The 17,531-nt window shown below is 41.7% G+C and overlaps 1 protein-coding gene across 2 annotated transcripts in view; it reads left to right on the top strand.

The window, feature by feature from the left end:
• Positions 1 to 16,842, top strand: part of PREX2 (phosphatidylinositol-3,4,5-trisphosphate dependent Rac exchange factor 2) — a 147,326-nt gene extending 130,484 nt beyond the window's left edge. Inside the window, exons 36-40 of one of the 2 annotated variants that reach the window (XM_056854474.1) lie at positions 4,936 to 5,002; positions 6,571 to 6,761; positions 8,862 to 8,964; positions 15,372 to 15,439; positions 16,736 to 16,842. In XM_056854474.1, the coding sequence (XP_056710452.1) occupies positions 4,936 to 5,002; positions 6,571 to 6,761; positions 8,862 to 8,964; positions 15,372 to 15,439; positions 16,736 to 16,781 (475 nt within the window). In that variant the 3' untranslated portion in view covers positions 16,782 to 16,842. The remainder of the gene's footprint in view (positions 1 to 4,935; positions 5,003 to 6,570; positions 6,762 to 8,861; positions 8,965 to 15,371; positions 15,440 to 16,735) is intronic. The other variant, XM_056854475.1, reaches the window with a different exon arrangement.
• Positions 16,843 to 17,531: the final 689 nt, after the last annotated feature.

The raw sequence follows: 17,531 nt of genomic DNA, 5'->3' as shown, positions 1-17,531 counted from the left end.
AAGCTGCAGGTGTTCTGCAACTGCCACCACTTCTACAGCCTCAACATATTGGTCAACTGTGACCACCAGGATATCTCCATGGACCTTGTGGCTAAGTTCCAGGGCAGCATGCATAATTCCCAGATCTTTGCAGTGTGCAACATGAACCATCTGCTGGCTGACTGGTTGGAGGGCAGGGGCTGGCTGCTGGTTGGGTACCAACACCAGGGGCTGGTGGTGTTGGGCATGGGTGGGTGAGAGGAGTGAACTGACTGCTGTTCCTCCCACTTTCACAGGTAACCGCACCTACCTCTTGCTCCCATACCTGCTCATGCTATATGCCAGGTATGAGGCAGGGGATTGTGCAGCCTCCTGACAGCCATAGTGGGGTTGTACTATATGGGATGGCATTGCAGCTACCGTGCCACTGAGTCAGGGGGATTCCTTGGATGTTGGTCATTGCTGCCTTGGAGTCCTGGTTTAGCTATGGCCTTGGCTTGTTCCAGTCAGCAGGGCTGCAAAAGTGGTTGAAGAGTGCCTCTGCCTGGAGTGCCCTCCATGGGAAAAAATTGTTCTGCAGCAGCCTGTTGATCCTCTGCAGACGTTTTCTCACTTCTTGGTTTCATTGATACAGAGGGACTCCTGTATCTCATTGATACAGAAGGACTCCTTCCTCACTTCTTGGTTTCATTGATACAGAGGGACTCCTTGGTTTCATTGATACAGAGGGACTACTTTCATTGATACAGAGGGACTCCCTTCCACAGGTTTGTGTGTAAGCCAACATTCCTGCCATCATGAACCCCGGCAAAGTAGCCCTGCGGCATGTGACAGCATCTGAATTGACTGGCCTGGCTCATGGTTTATATTGCCCACTGCCGGCTGGCATTGGTTGCTGTGTTGGGAGTAGTGGGTGGGGATGGGGACAATGCTTGTCACTCTCCTGTTGCCCTTTGGACCTTGGAGATGTGGCACCTGCTTGGAGTGTGTGTTTTATCGCTTCATAGAATGGGAATCTATGGGCTAGGCCATGGGTTTCACTGACATAGCATCTTGGCATTGATACTGCAAACTGTGTTTCTGAGGTGGCTTAGGGAGCTGCCTAATCTATGCCCTGCCCCAGGAATGCCCCTTCCCCTGCAGGTGTGGCAGGTAAACAAGCATGCCTGTGGGGACAGGCCATTACAAAATAAGTTTGAACTTAATGTTCTCTGCACAAGGGCTAAGTATTTAACATTTGATGCTTGTCACTTGCAGTAGATTCAAAAATATTGTGGTGCTTTGGGCATCCTGCCAACTTTTTCATTAGCTTTTCTCATAAAATTTGATTAAGGTCCTAAGCAAGCATTTAGCAATTAAGAAAAGTGCTTTGGGAATTTGTATGCTGTCCTCAGCTTTCCATGTTCTGAGAGATATCAAAGATAATTTTGTGAAATGCTATACAAGTGTTGTGCTTTCAGAATTTCTGTGTCAGCTAAGTATTTCATTTTTTAGATAGTGTACTTCTGAAAACCAAATTGGTGTTGCAAATTATGTTATTCAGTCTCAATGGTTAATGAACAATGATTTCATTAATGCTGCAATTATCTTAATTGCATGTTCTCTCCTAACAGCCATGTAGCATCATTTTCTGTACTGAGCTGATTGTTTTTCCTATACCATGTTCCTATGTGAGATTAGTCTAAATCTAGTACATCTAGCGTGATATAGTGATTAGACTACTGGAGTAGAACCTGGGGGACTCTCAAATCGTTACTCAGCTGTGAAGCTTATTTGGTGACTTTGGTGACCCTGTCTCACAGGGTTGTTATGATGACAAAGGGAAGAGGAAGAAACCATGTACATCTCTGCCAAGTTCATTGGAGGATAAGTGGGATAGATAATATTTCATTGGAGGATAAGTATGATAGATAATATTAACAATTTAACAGAAAAAAATGTAGTTTTCTGGCATCTTAAGATTTATTATGTTATAAATTTTAGTAAATTACAACCAACCTTATTGCACACAGATGTACATTAAAATTTTTACCATTGGGCTAGTATGATGTGGCCAATTATAAGACTGTTTACAATCCACTTCTCTTGGTTAAAGTATGTATGGGGGTGGCAAGCCCACCCTTGCATTTTCCTGCTCTGGAGGGCCATCAGGATGGCCAGTGGGGGCCCTGACAATGACTGGGACTGCCCAGGCACCACTGGGATCTGTGCCCCAGTCTGGAGCCAAGGAGGGAGGGCCAGGAGAGAAGCATGCCCAGGGATGTGGTGGGACTAGCCTCAAAGCCGAACTTCTCAAAGGGGAGGCAGGGCTTGGGTGTTGGGCTATGCCTGTTAACAGCCCAGAAGAGGAGGCTAGCGGCAGCTCTGGCCTCCAGTGAGGTCTCAGGGGACAGGGCAGCAAATGAGGAAGCCCAGTGGGGGGGATGATGGCGTCTGTGAGAAGTATTAGTTTCCCCAGCAGCAAGTGAATACAGCAGAGACAGCACGTATACAAAAGTGCTATTTTTATTCACAGTGATAAAGTGCTTCGCCAGCACCTCCTTCTCACAACCCACAACCACTATACACATATTGTACAGATATATACACTTCTGGCACAGTTTACCAGCCAATGAACTGTTGGCTGCTTTGTGGCCAGGACTAACTTGCTCAGTCCAGTTATGTCCAGAATTCTGCTCAGTCATCAAGCTATCATGTGACTCCAGCTATCACCTGGCTGTCAATTGGATCATTTCAATCTACTTGCTCTGTGCAATCTTAACTGTCAACAGGGGAGCCATTGGTGTGGGTTTCCTCACTTACCAAGGCCCTGCACCAGGACAGCAGGCATTGGTGGAGTCTAGGGCCATCCTGCACTCAGGTGAGCCTTTATTAGGCCAATCCAGAAAGGGCTCGAGAGGAAGAGCCAGGTCACCCATGTGGCCGGAGGAGAGGTGCAAGGCCACAGAGTAGGGTTACCAACTTTCAGGTTATAGCTGGAGATCTCCTGCTGTTACAACTGATCTCCAGTTGATAGAGATCAGATCACCTGGAGAATATGGCTGTTTTGGCAATTGGATTCTATGGCATTGAAATCCCGCCCCTCCCCAAACCCTGCCCTCCTCAGGCTCTGCCCGAAAAACCTCCTGCTGGTGGCGAAGAGGGACCTGGCAACCCTACCACAGAGAGAGGGCTGAAGGACCATTTAATATGCTGCATCTTTAGCATATATTTTCCTTTGCAAATTACTGTTTCACCATCCAGATTGTTCTTTAGCTTTCTTTTGGATTCCAAGAAGATAAAATTAAGTGGAACTAGCAGAATTTGCTATAAAGTGGCAAATTTTACATCGCTTCTCGGGGGGGGGGGAGCTTAGCATCCACAACAATGAAGCTTAAAAATATTTTTAAAGCTTAGAAAGGATGCTTTATCAGTACAGGATTGCTAGAGAGTAAAAGTGCTAAAGCAGGCTTGTCCAACCCACGGCCTCTGGGATGCATGCGGCCCAGGATGGCTATGAATGTGTTCCAACACAAAATAGTAAACTTACCCGTATATACTCGAGTATAAGCCGACCCGAATATAAGCCGAGGCACCTAATTTTACCACAAAAAAAAAAAAAAAAAACTGGGAAAACTTACTGACTCGAGTATAAGCCTAGGGTGGGAAATGCAGCAGCTACTGGTAAATTTCAAAATAAAAATAGATACCAATAGCACAGTAACACAGTGCGTACACAACGAAGCGTGTATATTATGAGCCCTAACATGTTCTCCCCCGCCCCCAGCCATGCCCCCTCACCCTACGCCGTGCGCGTGCTTCCCCGTTGGCGTCGTGCGCCTCCATTCTTCCCCCCTCCTCTTCCATCCTCGCCGCTCCGTCTTTTTTTCTCCTCAGCGGCAGCGGCTGCCGGAACTCTCTGAGGAGGAGGAGGGGGTCAGAGGCCCCCTCCCCCCACACTGCTTTCCCGCCTCATAACCCCTGAAGCCCCCCCTCCCAGCCGGAGAACACCCGCACTGCACCAGAGAACAGGTAAGTGGGAGCCTCACTTGAGTATAAGCCGAGGGGGGCTTTTTCAGCATAAAAATGTGCTGAAAAACTCGGCTTATACTCGAGTATATACGGTACTTAAAACATTATGAGATTTTTTTTGCGATTTTTTTTGCTAACTCAATTGTGCGGTTGTGTGGTCCAAGACAATTTTTCTTCCAATGTGGCCCAGGGAAGCCAAAAGATTGGACACCCCTGTGCTAACGCATACTGCATTGAACTTTCCCTACATGATTCCCATCTCTAATATACAAATATTAATGAAGGTAGTAGTGTTCTGTTCTACTGAAATGAAAATATTAGAAACACAGATTCTCCAAACACGTATAACCTATTTCTTCAAATGATTCCTGATGTAACAGCACATGTGGGAACTACTGTACGCATGAACTAGGCTTGTGTGAAGATGGTATATTCTTAATATAGTAAAAATGTATAATACCAACAGTTTTCTTCCACAACTCACTACTAAATCAGTGTCCAAAGTTTGGCATCTTATTTTAGCTTGATAAGGAAATACACAATTTTTTTTGGCTTGCACTACATTCTAGATTATTAAACGCTTAAAACAGCTCATTATTCAGCTTGCTTCAACATCAGTAATATTGTCACAATGGGTTAGATCCCACCAGTGGGATCTGCTGTCACTGGCACATTGCTTGAGCCACAGTGTGTCCACTAATGCCTACTCCACTTGCATCAGTGGAAGGCTCCTTGTGACAGAATGGACTGCTAGAAACTAACCACGAAGTTTCAAGGGAAGAATGCATTAAATTGTGTATATTTTCCTTGCATGGGTTTCCATGGTTCTGTGATTTGCTTTGAGCACTGTAGTCATAAATGGGTAAAATAGCTTGTCTTTATTTTAAAAGTGCATAATTGACACGCTTGAACAATTAACACATTTTTGAATACTTATTTTCTCAGGGCATTTTACTTGGACAAGTCAAATCTTCCACCTAATTCAACATCAAAAGCTGCTTACATTGATAAGGTAAGCAAAAATGTTTTATATATAATTAGGCTCTCAAGATCTGGATCAGCTTTGTCTTGATCAATATTTTAATGCATTCTGCCCACAAGAAAGCATTTATGCTTCATAGGAAACAGAAGGTTAACGGACGGGATTAATCATGTAAAATAATTGGCTATTATGGGACCGTAAGTGCTGTAGTTTTGGAAGACACAGGTGAAATTATCTTCTAGTCTGTGTTTCAGAGGTTCAGGGATTTTCAGACATGATGCTGCCATCACAATTTTTTAAAATAGAGATATATATACATGATCACGTGCAAAAATGGCTACTTTATACAAGGATACAAATACATATACATCCTGGAAAATATTCTACATGTTTCTGTATCAGAAACGGATGTTCTGATATTGAAAATCTGCATGTTGCATCTTTCAGACAAAATGGTGATTGCACATACTGGGAGATGTGTGTAGAGCATTCTCCTTGTATGCACAGCCCCATTTATTGTGAACTGTACCAACTGAAGTTTCTGAACCATTTTCAGATGTGGGGCATATTTTATCACAGCCCCATCTATGAATATTTACATCCATAGATTGGAGCCATAAAGCCTCAGACCTGTAGAAATGTAAAAAAAAAAAAAAAAAAAAAAAAGGGTGGAAGGATTAACCCCTCCCCCGAATAACAGAAACAGCACCTGTGCCTTTAAGCTGTGGATGCACTCTGAAATCGCAGTGGTCACTATGGGGGTTGCTAGGCAACCACAACAATATCCCCAGCTTTCAAACCTTGGTTTCTGTCAGTAAAAAGCAGGAAGAGGGGGCAGGGCCCTTTCTAGGGCTGTTTTGGCCATCCCAGCCACCCCTGCTCCCTTTCCTCCTGACCTGGAGGGGAGGACTCATTGGGACCAGGCCAAGCAGCAACACTGGGCAACTTGCTACTTTGCTGTGCAACTCACGCGGGTGTGGCTACCAGATGATTTGATGCCACACAACCCACATGAGCGAATTATCATAGCACGACCTTTGCAACTGTGCTAGATTTTTCCCAGGGAGAGGTTGCCAGTGGAAGGGAAGGAGGAAAAGTTGAGAGCCAGTGTAACGCAGTGGTCAGCATGACAGAATAGGATCTAGGAAACCCAGGTTCAAATCCCCACTCTGCCATGAAACTTGCTGGGTGACCTTGGGCCAGTCACTCTTTTTTAGCCTAATGTACCTCATAGGGTTGTGGTGAAGATAAAATGGTGGAGAGGAGAATAATATAAGTTGCTTTGGGACACCATCAGGGGAAAAGATAGGGTATAAATGAAGAAAATAAAAAATTAATAAAGCTGAAGTCTGAGGGGGCAGATAAAAGAAATATTGGTTGGTAAGTGGTAAGTAGAGAAGGGAGCAGAAAAAGAAGAGGGGTACAGGGGCTGCCAGGAGGAGAGAAAAAGGCAATAGATTGTGGGAAGGGATATGAGGGAAAGTGAAGTGACCTCTGCAAGCCTTTGCGGGTTCCCTGTTTGTAGTAGTCTAATACAAATGTTCTCACTCTCTGACCGAAACTGCTTTAATAACAAGAACTTTGTCCCTTATTTTCAGTTGATGAGACCCATCAATTCATTAGACGAACTTTACCGACTAATGGTGTCTTTCATAAGATCAAAGCGGACGGCAAGCTGTGCCAACACAGCCTGCAGCGCCTCTGGAGTTGGACTGCTGTCCGTTGCTTCAGAACTCTGCAGCAGACTTGGAGCTTGCCACATCATCTTGTGCAATAGTGGAGTTCACCGGTATGATAACTTACCCATTTTCTTCGTTGCAATGTATTGCTAGTAGTTCTAATAATAATTTATTAGCTGTATTTATTATTAACATGCATGTAGAGCTGATATAACATCATGACTAAAAACATGTGCTGTGGAATTCTCTGATTCAAAACATTTCAGCTGGGCCATGAAACTCCTTTTGTGGCTTGAGGAAAGCCTCTTCACCTTAGTCGCCCACCTCCCTCCATATGTAATGTGAGGCTAATGACTGTCTGTTATAGGTATCAATCAAATGCTCTATTCGTAGTATTCCTGGAACAGAGAAAAGCACTAGGGTAATTCAGCCAAGACTGTGTGTATGTTCTGTGCTGTCAAGTTGCTTCTGATTTATGGCAATCCTATGAATTTATGATCTTCAAAACATCCTATCATTAACAGTCTTGCTCAGGCCTTGCAGACTGAGGGCTGTGGCTTCCTTTATTGATTCAATCCATCTCATGTTGGGTCTTCCTCTTTTCCTGCTGCCTTCCACATTTCCTAGTATTATTGTCCTTTCCAGAGACTCTTGTCTTCTGATAATATGACTAAAGTACAATAACTTCAGTTTCATAATTTTAACTAAAGAACGGAGACACTTAACACCAGGATTTACCAAGGCAAGGCAGGATTCAACGATCACTTCCAAGTTGAATTCTGGTCTCACAAATGATAATGGTTTCACATTGTGTCTGAATTGCCCCCCCTATGCTTTCTACTGGCCTGAAAGAACCATAACCCCATTGATATTCGAGAAGGATAACTTTCAGAGTTTTTTTCAGTGGCACTTGAAAGTTTAACAAATAAGATTAGACTAATTCTGGGGTGGAAAAAGAAAGATTACTTTAAGATGATTTGGAACAGTTTTATAATTTATTTATTTAATGGAATTTCAAGAGCATAGCTTGTTAAAGAATTTTCTTTAATGATTGGAGGGCCTTACATAAACTTTTTAAATAAGGTGATGAATAATTATATTAGAGGATAATAACAATTATTATTTTTAGAAATGAATATGTAAAGTCTCAGTCATCTTAGAGGGAAGCACACACCCCTTTTCTCTCTCTCTTTTCTTTTTGTGTTTTGCTTTTCATTACCATACCTTGATGGTATTATCTTTTATATTGGATATGAAGTTACAATATGGTTCTTTTGTTTGTACTGTTGTATAGTTGATATTTTGTTCTCTATGTGTATGTATTTAATCAATTTTAATTTTATAAAAGTTTTTTCGGAATTTTAACTGAACTTTTTGCTCTGCATGGATGGAGCCCTAAATGACTTTGACTTACTCATGAATAAAGCACTAATTTATTCAAAGGTCACTAATTAGTAGAATCCATCCAAGGAAACAGCATGTGTAAGCAGCAGATGGAAAAATTGGCAGGATGTTTGGTTTTTTTTTTTTAATAAATAGGAAAATAACATCTGAAGTTAATATAAAAGGCCTTATTCTTAGAGTAATCAAATAATTCTCACAGTAAATATGAAATTTAGTTTAAATTTAAATTTTGCATAACTCATTCAAGTGTTCAAGTCATGTACAATTCTACCTGTCCAGAAATGGTTCAGTGTTTAATTAATTTTCAGCCTGTTCCTTGTACAACAAATAGATTTGTAGTGCTGTAAGTGCTATCGGGCTTCTCATTGTACGTCAATATATTTTTTGGTGAAGAAGCTTCTGCTTGCTAATCACCATGCGTTGTGTAGCACTACAAAGAGATTGCCTGTGCGAAGCTATGATCTTATTCAGAGACTTCGTTAATTTCAATGCATAGTCTTAGATTGCATGCAATAGAGAATTTGTATATGTTAATTTCAGCCTGCAATACAATGTAATTATTTGATGCATGATTGCATGGTACACATTGTGGATCTCTTTTTGGCTTCCTATGCTGATTTAAGGAGATTGCATTCATTGAGCATAGAGGTGTTCTTTCTTTTTTGTATGAGTATTGTCATTGTGAAGGCATCTAATTTATGGCTAGAGTTTCATGAAATCATCCATAAGGAATAGCCTTCACCTATATGTTTTTATTATTCCATAAAATAAATTGAACTCTTAATTTATTTCATTTTCTATTGCAGCTGCACTCTTAGTGTCACTCTGGAGCAGGCTATAATACTTGCTCGGAGTCATGGCCTACCTCCTCGATATATTCTGCAAGCAACAGATGTGATGCGCAAACAAGTAAGCCATATATAAATATATATGTATAGTTTTATAATTTATTAACTTTTCTTCATCCAAGTCCTGTTTCCCCAACCAAATTATTATTTCTCTTTTTATTTATTGCTACATTTATACTATGCCCTTCTGCCACTATTTATTTAAAACAGTTTAATGCTGACTTTCCACCCAACTTAGGGTCCCCAGGGTGGCATACAATGATGGCGGTGGAAACTGCTGTCAAGTCACAGCCAGCTTATGGCAACCCCATAGGGTTTTCAAGGCAAGAGACGTTCAGAGATGCTTTGCCATTGCCTGCCTCTGCGTAGCCACCCTGGACTTGCTTGGTGGTCTCCCATCCAAATAAACAATTAAAAACAACAATTAAATGAAACACATAAACCATTAAATTGGAGAATTCAGGACAGAATTACTGTTCTTTCAAGACAATTCTGTTGTTTTCAAAGTGTAAGGAATGGTGGAATGTGCAGATTTGGCAGACCTAAGGATCCAGGCCAAGTGTGCAGAACTGAACAATACAAGTTGTCAATATTCCAATAATATGGTGTTTCAATTCTATATATTTAAGAACAGTTTAGTATGAAAACAACTTTCCCACAATTTGTTGTTTTCTTTGGAATGGGACGTGGGGGGGGGGAAACAGGTTTTCAGCCATAGTAGGAGTCCTCCTGGCATCCCCATTTCCTACTGGTGTTTCAAAAGGTGGTGGGGAAAAATGGGAGGATCCTACCAGTGTTGTGTGGGTGTATGATGTAACTTCCAACAAAAAATGGAAGTGACATTATAGCAAAACTCTAGGATTCACCCAAAACTCTATGGTTTAACCACTCATGTCATATGTCAGTTCTGGGTTTCATCGGAAGTGATGTCATGTGAATGTATTTAAAATTCTCATAATTTATTGTCTGTTGTATTAACATTTTCTTCTTGCATTAAAAAGTAAAATTTAATTTAGATATATATTGCTATTGTATTTGCTGTAAGTAAAATCTATTACATTTAAAAAAAACCACTTGGGTCATACTAAAATTGCAGGGCAGGTACTCTCTCTCATTTCATTAATTCTGATTAATTTACGTGCATATGTTTTTGTCTAGACTTACTCAGTTTCCATATCTGAATTGTGCTCAATACAACCATGAATTAAATTCTGTGATGGAAAAATTCTCTCAAGGTTGTTCAGTAAGATTACATAGCGATGCTCAGATATTACACCTTAAGGTGGTTTAAATATAGTACAGTATTTAACAGTAGAATTTCCCCTAGCTCTAGTAATATAGGTTTAGAGGCAAAGGGAAGTAAACATACAGAAAGATGCATAAAGAAACAAGGAAGCAGAAAGAGAAGTGCAGGTTTTCTTTTTTATTTTTTTATTTTTTTAATAATAATTTTATTGGTTTTTATAATACAAATTTTCCATGATAGTAAATAACAATAAAAGCAATATGAAATTCAAAATTCTAACTCTATGTTGTTATAATTTCTTGAATTCATAACAAAAAAAAACAAATTAGAGGAAAATTTATGGCTTCCCCATCACCTCTCTCCGCCTCAATAAAATATTCATCCCATCGTAATTGGTCGAGAAGTGCAGGTTTTCATCCTTAGTTTGCTCTACCTTGCAGTTTTTCCTACAAATGTAGTATATCTTTTGAATTTTAAAAAATTTCATGAAGGAACATTATGGAATAATACTGGCTAAAATATTTTAAGAATTTAGTCTTTAAATCTGACACATGCATAGAGAGAGAGTTCATAACTCAGATAAGTAAATCACTTGATGGCCTTCACATCTGTTTTCTGCTCTGTATCACAAATTTTTGAAGACTTGCCTGAGCTGCAAGAAATCCATGCCCTTATTGGAGACCCATGGTCCTGATACCATTTTCTTTAAAAGGTAAATGCAGTTTAGCATTCCTATTACACTTAATCATAGTAATTATTACACTTAATCATGGTAATAAAAGCCCAGAGGATGAAAACTAAGACTATGATCCTGGGGGTGTGTGTGAGTGAAGCTCCTTAGGAGCTGGAATGACCCAGCCCATTTAACCCGGGATGTCTTACTCAGGCAGGAGTGTAGCATGCAGGCAGTAACCAGGCCCAAGGCTTGGCCTCTGGTTTCAACAACAGCAATGGGAGTACTGCGTTGACCAGAGCCTGACGCAGGCTTTTCTCTTCCCGTGGACCGGGCTAGACCAAGGTAATCAGCAGGTAAAGGAGTAGAGGCACTTACCAGTCCAATCTCCTTGTCTCTCAGATCAGGCATCAGCTTGCACGCCGGGGTTGACTGGGATGACTTCGGTTGCTGGAGCTTCTTTCAGTCAGTGGCCTTCAACATGTGTTGAACCCACAAGAACTCTGGCAATCTGCCTGGCCTTTTATCAGCCTTGCGGTTCCAGCATTTTCCACTCCTCCCTGATTAGGCTTGATTGTCTTTGCTCTATCTCTCAAGGCCCACCTGGCCTTTTGCCTTCGTTCCCTTAATTGAAGCCGGGCCTTGATTCTCTGCTTCTCAGCCAGCTTGGGAGAACTTGCAGGCGAGGAGTCCTGCTCTTCTTGCTGTTCTGTTTGCTGCCAGAATGAGCAGCCCTCATCCCCTGCCATGGGCCTTGGTGGCTCTGATGCCCGTTCCTGCTGTTCCAGTGGAGTCATTGTAGGAACGGGCCCAGGTTCCCACTCCTCTTCCTCAGAGGAGGAGGGCAACTCAGGTTGGCCTACGACACGGGATAAGGACACTTAACGCCAGCATGAGGGGCATTCACGCTGGCCCCAGGACACCATGCTGCTGAACGGGGCTTGGGCACCAGCTTGACCTCTCGCTAGCGTTCTCCCGGCATATTTCTCCATGCTGGCATCCTAGGAAATGTTCCCAGGGGCGGAGCTTCCTAACCTCTTTCAGGCTGGGAACGCCCCCTTTGGCCTTATTACGAGTTATGCCACCTTTTAAGGGGGCTATGGAGCAGTTCCACAGGGCTTACAAGTAAGGGCAGCTTTCTGGCTTCGGCAGGGGGATTGGATCCTGCTGCGGCTGCTGCCTAACCCTCCCCCTCAGGAATGGGCTGCCCAAGACTCAAGACAAGCTACACACTTAAATCTCTCTTAGCATAACTTAAGAATGTACTTCTAGGAGCTAGGAAATCTCATTAAAGTCAGAGACAATGGAAGGAAAATAACCATGAAATTGATTTTTTTCCTATTGATTATAATCAAATAATGATGATATTTTACTCCCTTTGAAGTCCACTCTAATCGCCTGATCAATATAATGAAAAGTTTTCTTCCATGGAGATTCATTGTACAACTGCATACACTGAAGGAATAAAGGCGATAATTGTTTTATTATTCTAATTGCTGCAAGAATGAATTGGAACCACACAATGTCTTCTATGTTCTATTGTTTTATAGTGTCAATTTACATATTAATATACATTATAATACTTTAACTTCGAGTCTGTTATAAGAAGAACTTTGCATACGGTGTGAATTTTTTAAATAGATTTCTGTAGTATTGTATACAGGCAACTGCTCTGGCAAAAGCTGTAAATAATAAATAATAATAATATACAGGCAACTTGATTCATGGGTGCAGAGGTATCCAATCTTCTTAAGCCTGTGGATAGCCCACAAAATGGCTGCCATGTAGTGCTGGGGTCAATTTCAAAATGTGACATTACAAGCTAAGCATTCTCCTACAATAGGCAGCTGTTTCTGAATGAGTGCATACACAAAAGTGATATCTCCTTGTTTTTTCTCCTTCAGTGAAGAATCAGATGGGTACCAGGATACCCATTATGGTGGGATCACTGGACCAGAATGTATTCAACCACAAATCTTTCTTTATTTTATTTTCAGCTTACTTAGATCTATACTTTTCTCTGTCCATCAGATTTGGAGCTATGAATAGTGATGCTATATAAAAGAATGAGACCTCTTGTCCTGAATCCAATACTGACAAGGGACAAAAAATAAAAAGAATAAAGAGAGACAGAGATAAAATAAAAATATAGAAACATATCATTAGAAGAAATCCGTGGAGAAATCCTGGCATTATACCTTTGAGAAAAGTACATGTTACACACAAACATGTTACAAACACTTGACAATTTTTTTTGGTAAAAATCTTCTGAAGAGTAGGAATTTTTGAAAGGAGAAACAAATGGGAAGGAAGAATGATTGCCTTTTCCTGCCTGCTGTTTTTCTATTCCAACACCTGCCATGAGGCTGCTTTTCTGTGGTGGTGTTCCAATTGGATGTTTGCAAGGGCAGCCATGCAACAAGAGTCCTGGAGACAGCTGGGGGAAGGTAATAGAACTGCAATGGAAAAGTAGTGGTCAGAAAAGGATTAAGCTACCTCTTCTGCAGCTGCTGCTTCTTCATGTGCACTTGAAAAGTGCTCTTTAAAAATAAAAAAAATCACTTATTAGGACTTTGCTGCACATATTTGTGTTTAAAGTTTGCACCCGTTGGCTGCAGTACAATATCTTCTGTCTAACCTAGTTCAATAACAGATGTTGGGGAGAGAGCTTGTTGTCGCCCTAATGCAGACCGAGAATAATGACAAATCTTTTGTTCTGAATGTACCATTTGGGATTTTTGACATACGTCTCTCTCAAATGTAGATGATTTCTTCCTATATAGGAAAATCACTCCTACAGATATCAGTTTGCTTCTAAACCCCACCACAGCTAGTCAAAGCAAATAAATAAATAAATAGATGCCCCCAAAGATGCAGTTCCTTGGCACTGAGATTTCAGCAGCTGGAGACCCTGGACAGGGGAACCCTGGAAAACAGCATTTTGGAAGGCATTTTGAGCTCTGTCAGAAGAGGAGAGGTGAGAAAATAATGCTTTGCAGGCAGGAATACCTCTGTTCACAGAAATGCTCCATTGGATCCAAGCCAGTGTTCTGACAGAATCAGATTTAAGATTGAAATCCTAAAGTTTTTAGGAATTTTATTATTTTAGCATTATTTAGAATTTTATTATTTCTGAGCGCCCTGACCTGGGTGGCCCAGGCTAGCCTGATCTCGTCAGATCTCAGAAGCTAAGAAGGGTCAGCCCTGGTTAGTATTTGGATGGGAGACCACCAAGGAATACGAGGGTTGCTGTGCAGAGGAAGGCACTGGCAAACTACCTCTGTTAGTCTCTTGCCATGAAAACCCCAAAAGGGGTCGCCATAAGTCGGCTGCGACTTGAAGGCACTTTACACACACACACAATTCTGAGCAGTGGGCCTAGAATGCACAGTGAAAAATCTGCACACAAAAATGGGCTATGTTCTGATAAGTGGGATATTTCTGCAAGCCCAGGTTTACAGAAAAATTTAAATCTGGAAATACATGTGACGGTGATTTTAAAATCCCGAAACCTTAAGGGGAAAAAAAATCTCACACTGAAATGTAGTGAAATCTCAGTCAGTATCATTGGAGTCACTAAATAACCCCCAAGATGGTTTGGGGGAGGGGGCTGCCAGAAAGGAAAATGCAAAGGAGACAGGGGAAGGTGCATGATAAGTGCTGGCGGTGTTAGGGCTGCCACAGTTCTCCCTTACCCCATCCCTCTTCCTGTTACCACTACGATCTCCTCCTCCCTCCTTGCCACTAGAAGAGGAGGAGGGCCAGGGAAGGTGGAGTTTGGGCTGCTGTTGCTGCCCTATCCTTCCTCTGCCTGTTCCTTACCACCACTTCCTCCTCCTAGCTGCATGGATGGAAAGAAGATCATGGCCAGAAATGGCAGATGCTGAGCGCTAGCAGTGTTTGTTCTGGGAGGAAGCCTGGGTGTTTTTAGTCAGTCCCGTGTTCCTACAGTCCCTTCCACTTCCCCGCCCCCCTCATTGGGACTAGGGTTGCCAACCTCCAGGTATTAGCTGGAGATCTCCTGCTATTACATCTGATTTCCAGCTGATAGAGATCAATTCACCTGGAGAAAATGGCGCTTTGACAATTGGACTCTATGGCATTGAAGCCCCTCCCCAAACCCTGCCCTCCTCAGGCTCCACCCCAAAAACTTCCCGGCGGTGGTGAAGAGGGACCTGGCAACCTTACTTGGGATAGTGGAGTACTGGCAGCATTTGGTCTGGTTGGGACCCTGTGGCCTCATGTGCTTTCTTTGCAGCCCAGCTCTCTCCTACCTGCCCTCCTGAAAGCAGTGGGGGAATTTTCCTCCGATTTTTTCATCTGTCCTTACTTGTACAATTATATTTCCTGAAAGAAAAAAAAAGCTTTTCACAATTACCAGTTTTGAATTACTGTTATTGATTAGATGATATTTGGTATTTGCCACACTGCAAATAAAATGGTTACTTAGGTATGTTAATTTTGATTATTTTTTTCAATGGACCTGTGTTGTTCATGCTGGGAAGGTTTAGGGCTATTTGACAAACAAACTCTTCTTTCTATCTTATAGGGAGCAAGAGTGCAGAATACTGCCAAAAATTTAGGAGTGAGGGACCGAACACCACAGTCTGCTCCAAGGTAACTAAACATTGGAATCAGTTGCCTGTGCCCAGGACCATCATTTATCTAATTCTGAACCTGGCCCCCATGCGGATAAAACAAGAATATTTATACTGTCAACAAACAGCTAGAAAAGCTCAGAGAATGGAGCAAGATTCAGATAGGGGGTATTCTTTTGCAGACCTTGGGGACCCCCCTAGCTTTGCAGAAAAATATGAAAAACCCCAAAGAGAGTAATGTTGTCTGCACTTGTGAAGGCAGTGCATGGGAACATTCCCTTCAGAGTGGCTGTGGGGTGGGTGGAAGAGCAGGACTGGGGGCAGGGGGGAGGAGAGGACAGCCAGAGCTACTGCCACATAAGCCAGGCAGGTGAAGGTGGTGGCACTGCAGGGGAGGAGGACGGATCTGGAGCTGCATTCCTCCCATGTGACCCAGGCAGCCATTGGCGGCAGCTCGGCAGATGGGTGGGATGGCTTGCAAGTGGGTGTCCTAGTGAGGGAGCAGGAGGGTGGAACAAAAAGGTTGGGAACCTTTGAGTTTCACAGGTTCTCTACTTGTAATTCTTTAATACCATTGAACATTTCACCTAGATTTGTTACAATTTTTACTTATGATTAAGTTCAGATATTTCTTAGGTCCTCCACTCCTCTGCACAGGTGCCCACCATACACTGGACACCTCCCCCCCAAATGTGCATGCAAGCTGTATAAACCCCCTGGAGGTCTCTGTCCCCTATACAATCTCTCATGTCCCATATCTGTTTGGAATTTCTTGGTTCTTACCTTATGGGCTTATTTTAGAATAAGCATTATTGAATACAATGGGACTTACTTCTGAGTAAATATGCGTAAGATCAAGTTGCACCATTTTATCTGTTGAGATGCTAGGGTGCTTCACATATTCATTTTATCTATTTAACTATGTAGGTTCTAAGACTGGAACATAAAGATCTAGGGAGATTCTAGGCAGGCACGATGAGTTGTCCTTCAGAGAAAAACTTACATTTCCATTAAATTAATGGAGGAGTAACTTTTGACTGGAAGATTTACTATAGTATAGAGATATGATATTTCATTCTTGTTACAGATGCAACTTGACAGTGTTCCTAACAGTATCTTATAGGCAATCATAGCCTGGAATCACCAGAGTATATTGCTGCATTCCTTCTTAAGTAGTGATGGGGTCATGCTGTCTGTGTTTTCCTTCTAAGTCAGGAATTTCATCGTTTATGGAAATAACGATGTTATACTTAATATCACAGCCTGTTTCATAAAGCTAGCATTTAGTATAATGGTTGTTCTTTGTTTTTGGTAGGTTGTACAAGCTGTGTGAGCCACCACCTCCTGCTGGAGAGGAATAAAGACTCCTGTTTGTAGCATAGTCAAAATGCCAACTTCTATGACACTGAAGTAAAACCTGAACACAAACATCTTCCGCAGAACGTGCTTCGAGTACTGACAAACTGCAGCACTTAGCTTTGGGTACAGCAATGTTTCTTAAATATGGATGTGCAAATGAGGGACAATTAGTTTATATCTAGTAATTTTACACTGGAATAGAGCTACAATTTTAGTGGTTACTTCAATAATGCACTGGTAGCGGCACGAACACAAAGTTACAGTATTTTGTGAAAAAGCCATATAATCAAAAAAGCAGTGCCTTGATACTGTGGAAGATAAAATGATAGTTTAAACTTGTCATGCTACACTTTTGTAGCCCGTTGCACACATAATCCCTTCCCCCTACCAGTATTCTGTCTTAATTTTATAAACTAAGTATATGCAAAATCAATGAGCATGCGATTAAATACTAAACAGAGATACAAATGTTAATAGGAAAAAAGGAAGTGTTTCTAATACAGATATCACTAAGGGTGATTCACTTCATAGTTCTAGGAGAACCGTTGTAATTTCTGCTCTCAAGTGAGCTGATGGTGGTAACTGCATCTACATGGAATGATCATGTGAAAAATGTTATTCCTAATGCTTAGGTCAGAACACATCAGTGAGTCACAGGAGTTTTTTATATAAGTTCCATGACTTTTAGTACTGACTGTCATTCAGCACAATATGTTCAATTGCGTTCAAGCTGAGATCAGGCACTGGAAATG

Source organism: Euleptes europaea, chromosome 8 (genome assembly GCF_029931775.1).
Source record: "Euleptes europaea isolate rEulEur1 chromosome 8, rEulEur1.hap1, whole genome shotgun sequence".
Classification (NCBI taxonomy): Eukaryota; Metazoa; Chordata; class Lepidosauria; order Squamata; family Sphaerodactylidae; genus Euleptes; species Euleptes europaea.
Note: the sequence above shows the minus strand (reverse complement) of the source record. Positions and strands in the feature narration are given on the sequence as shown.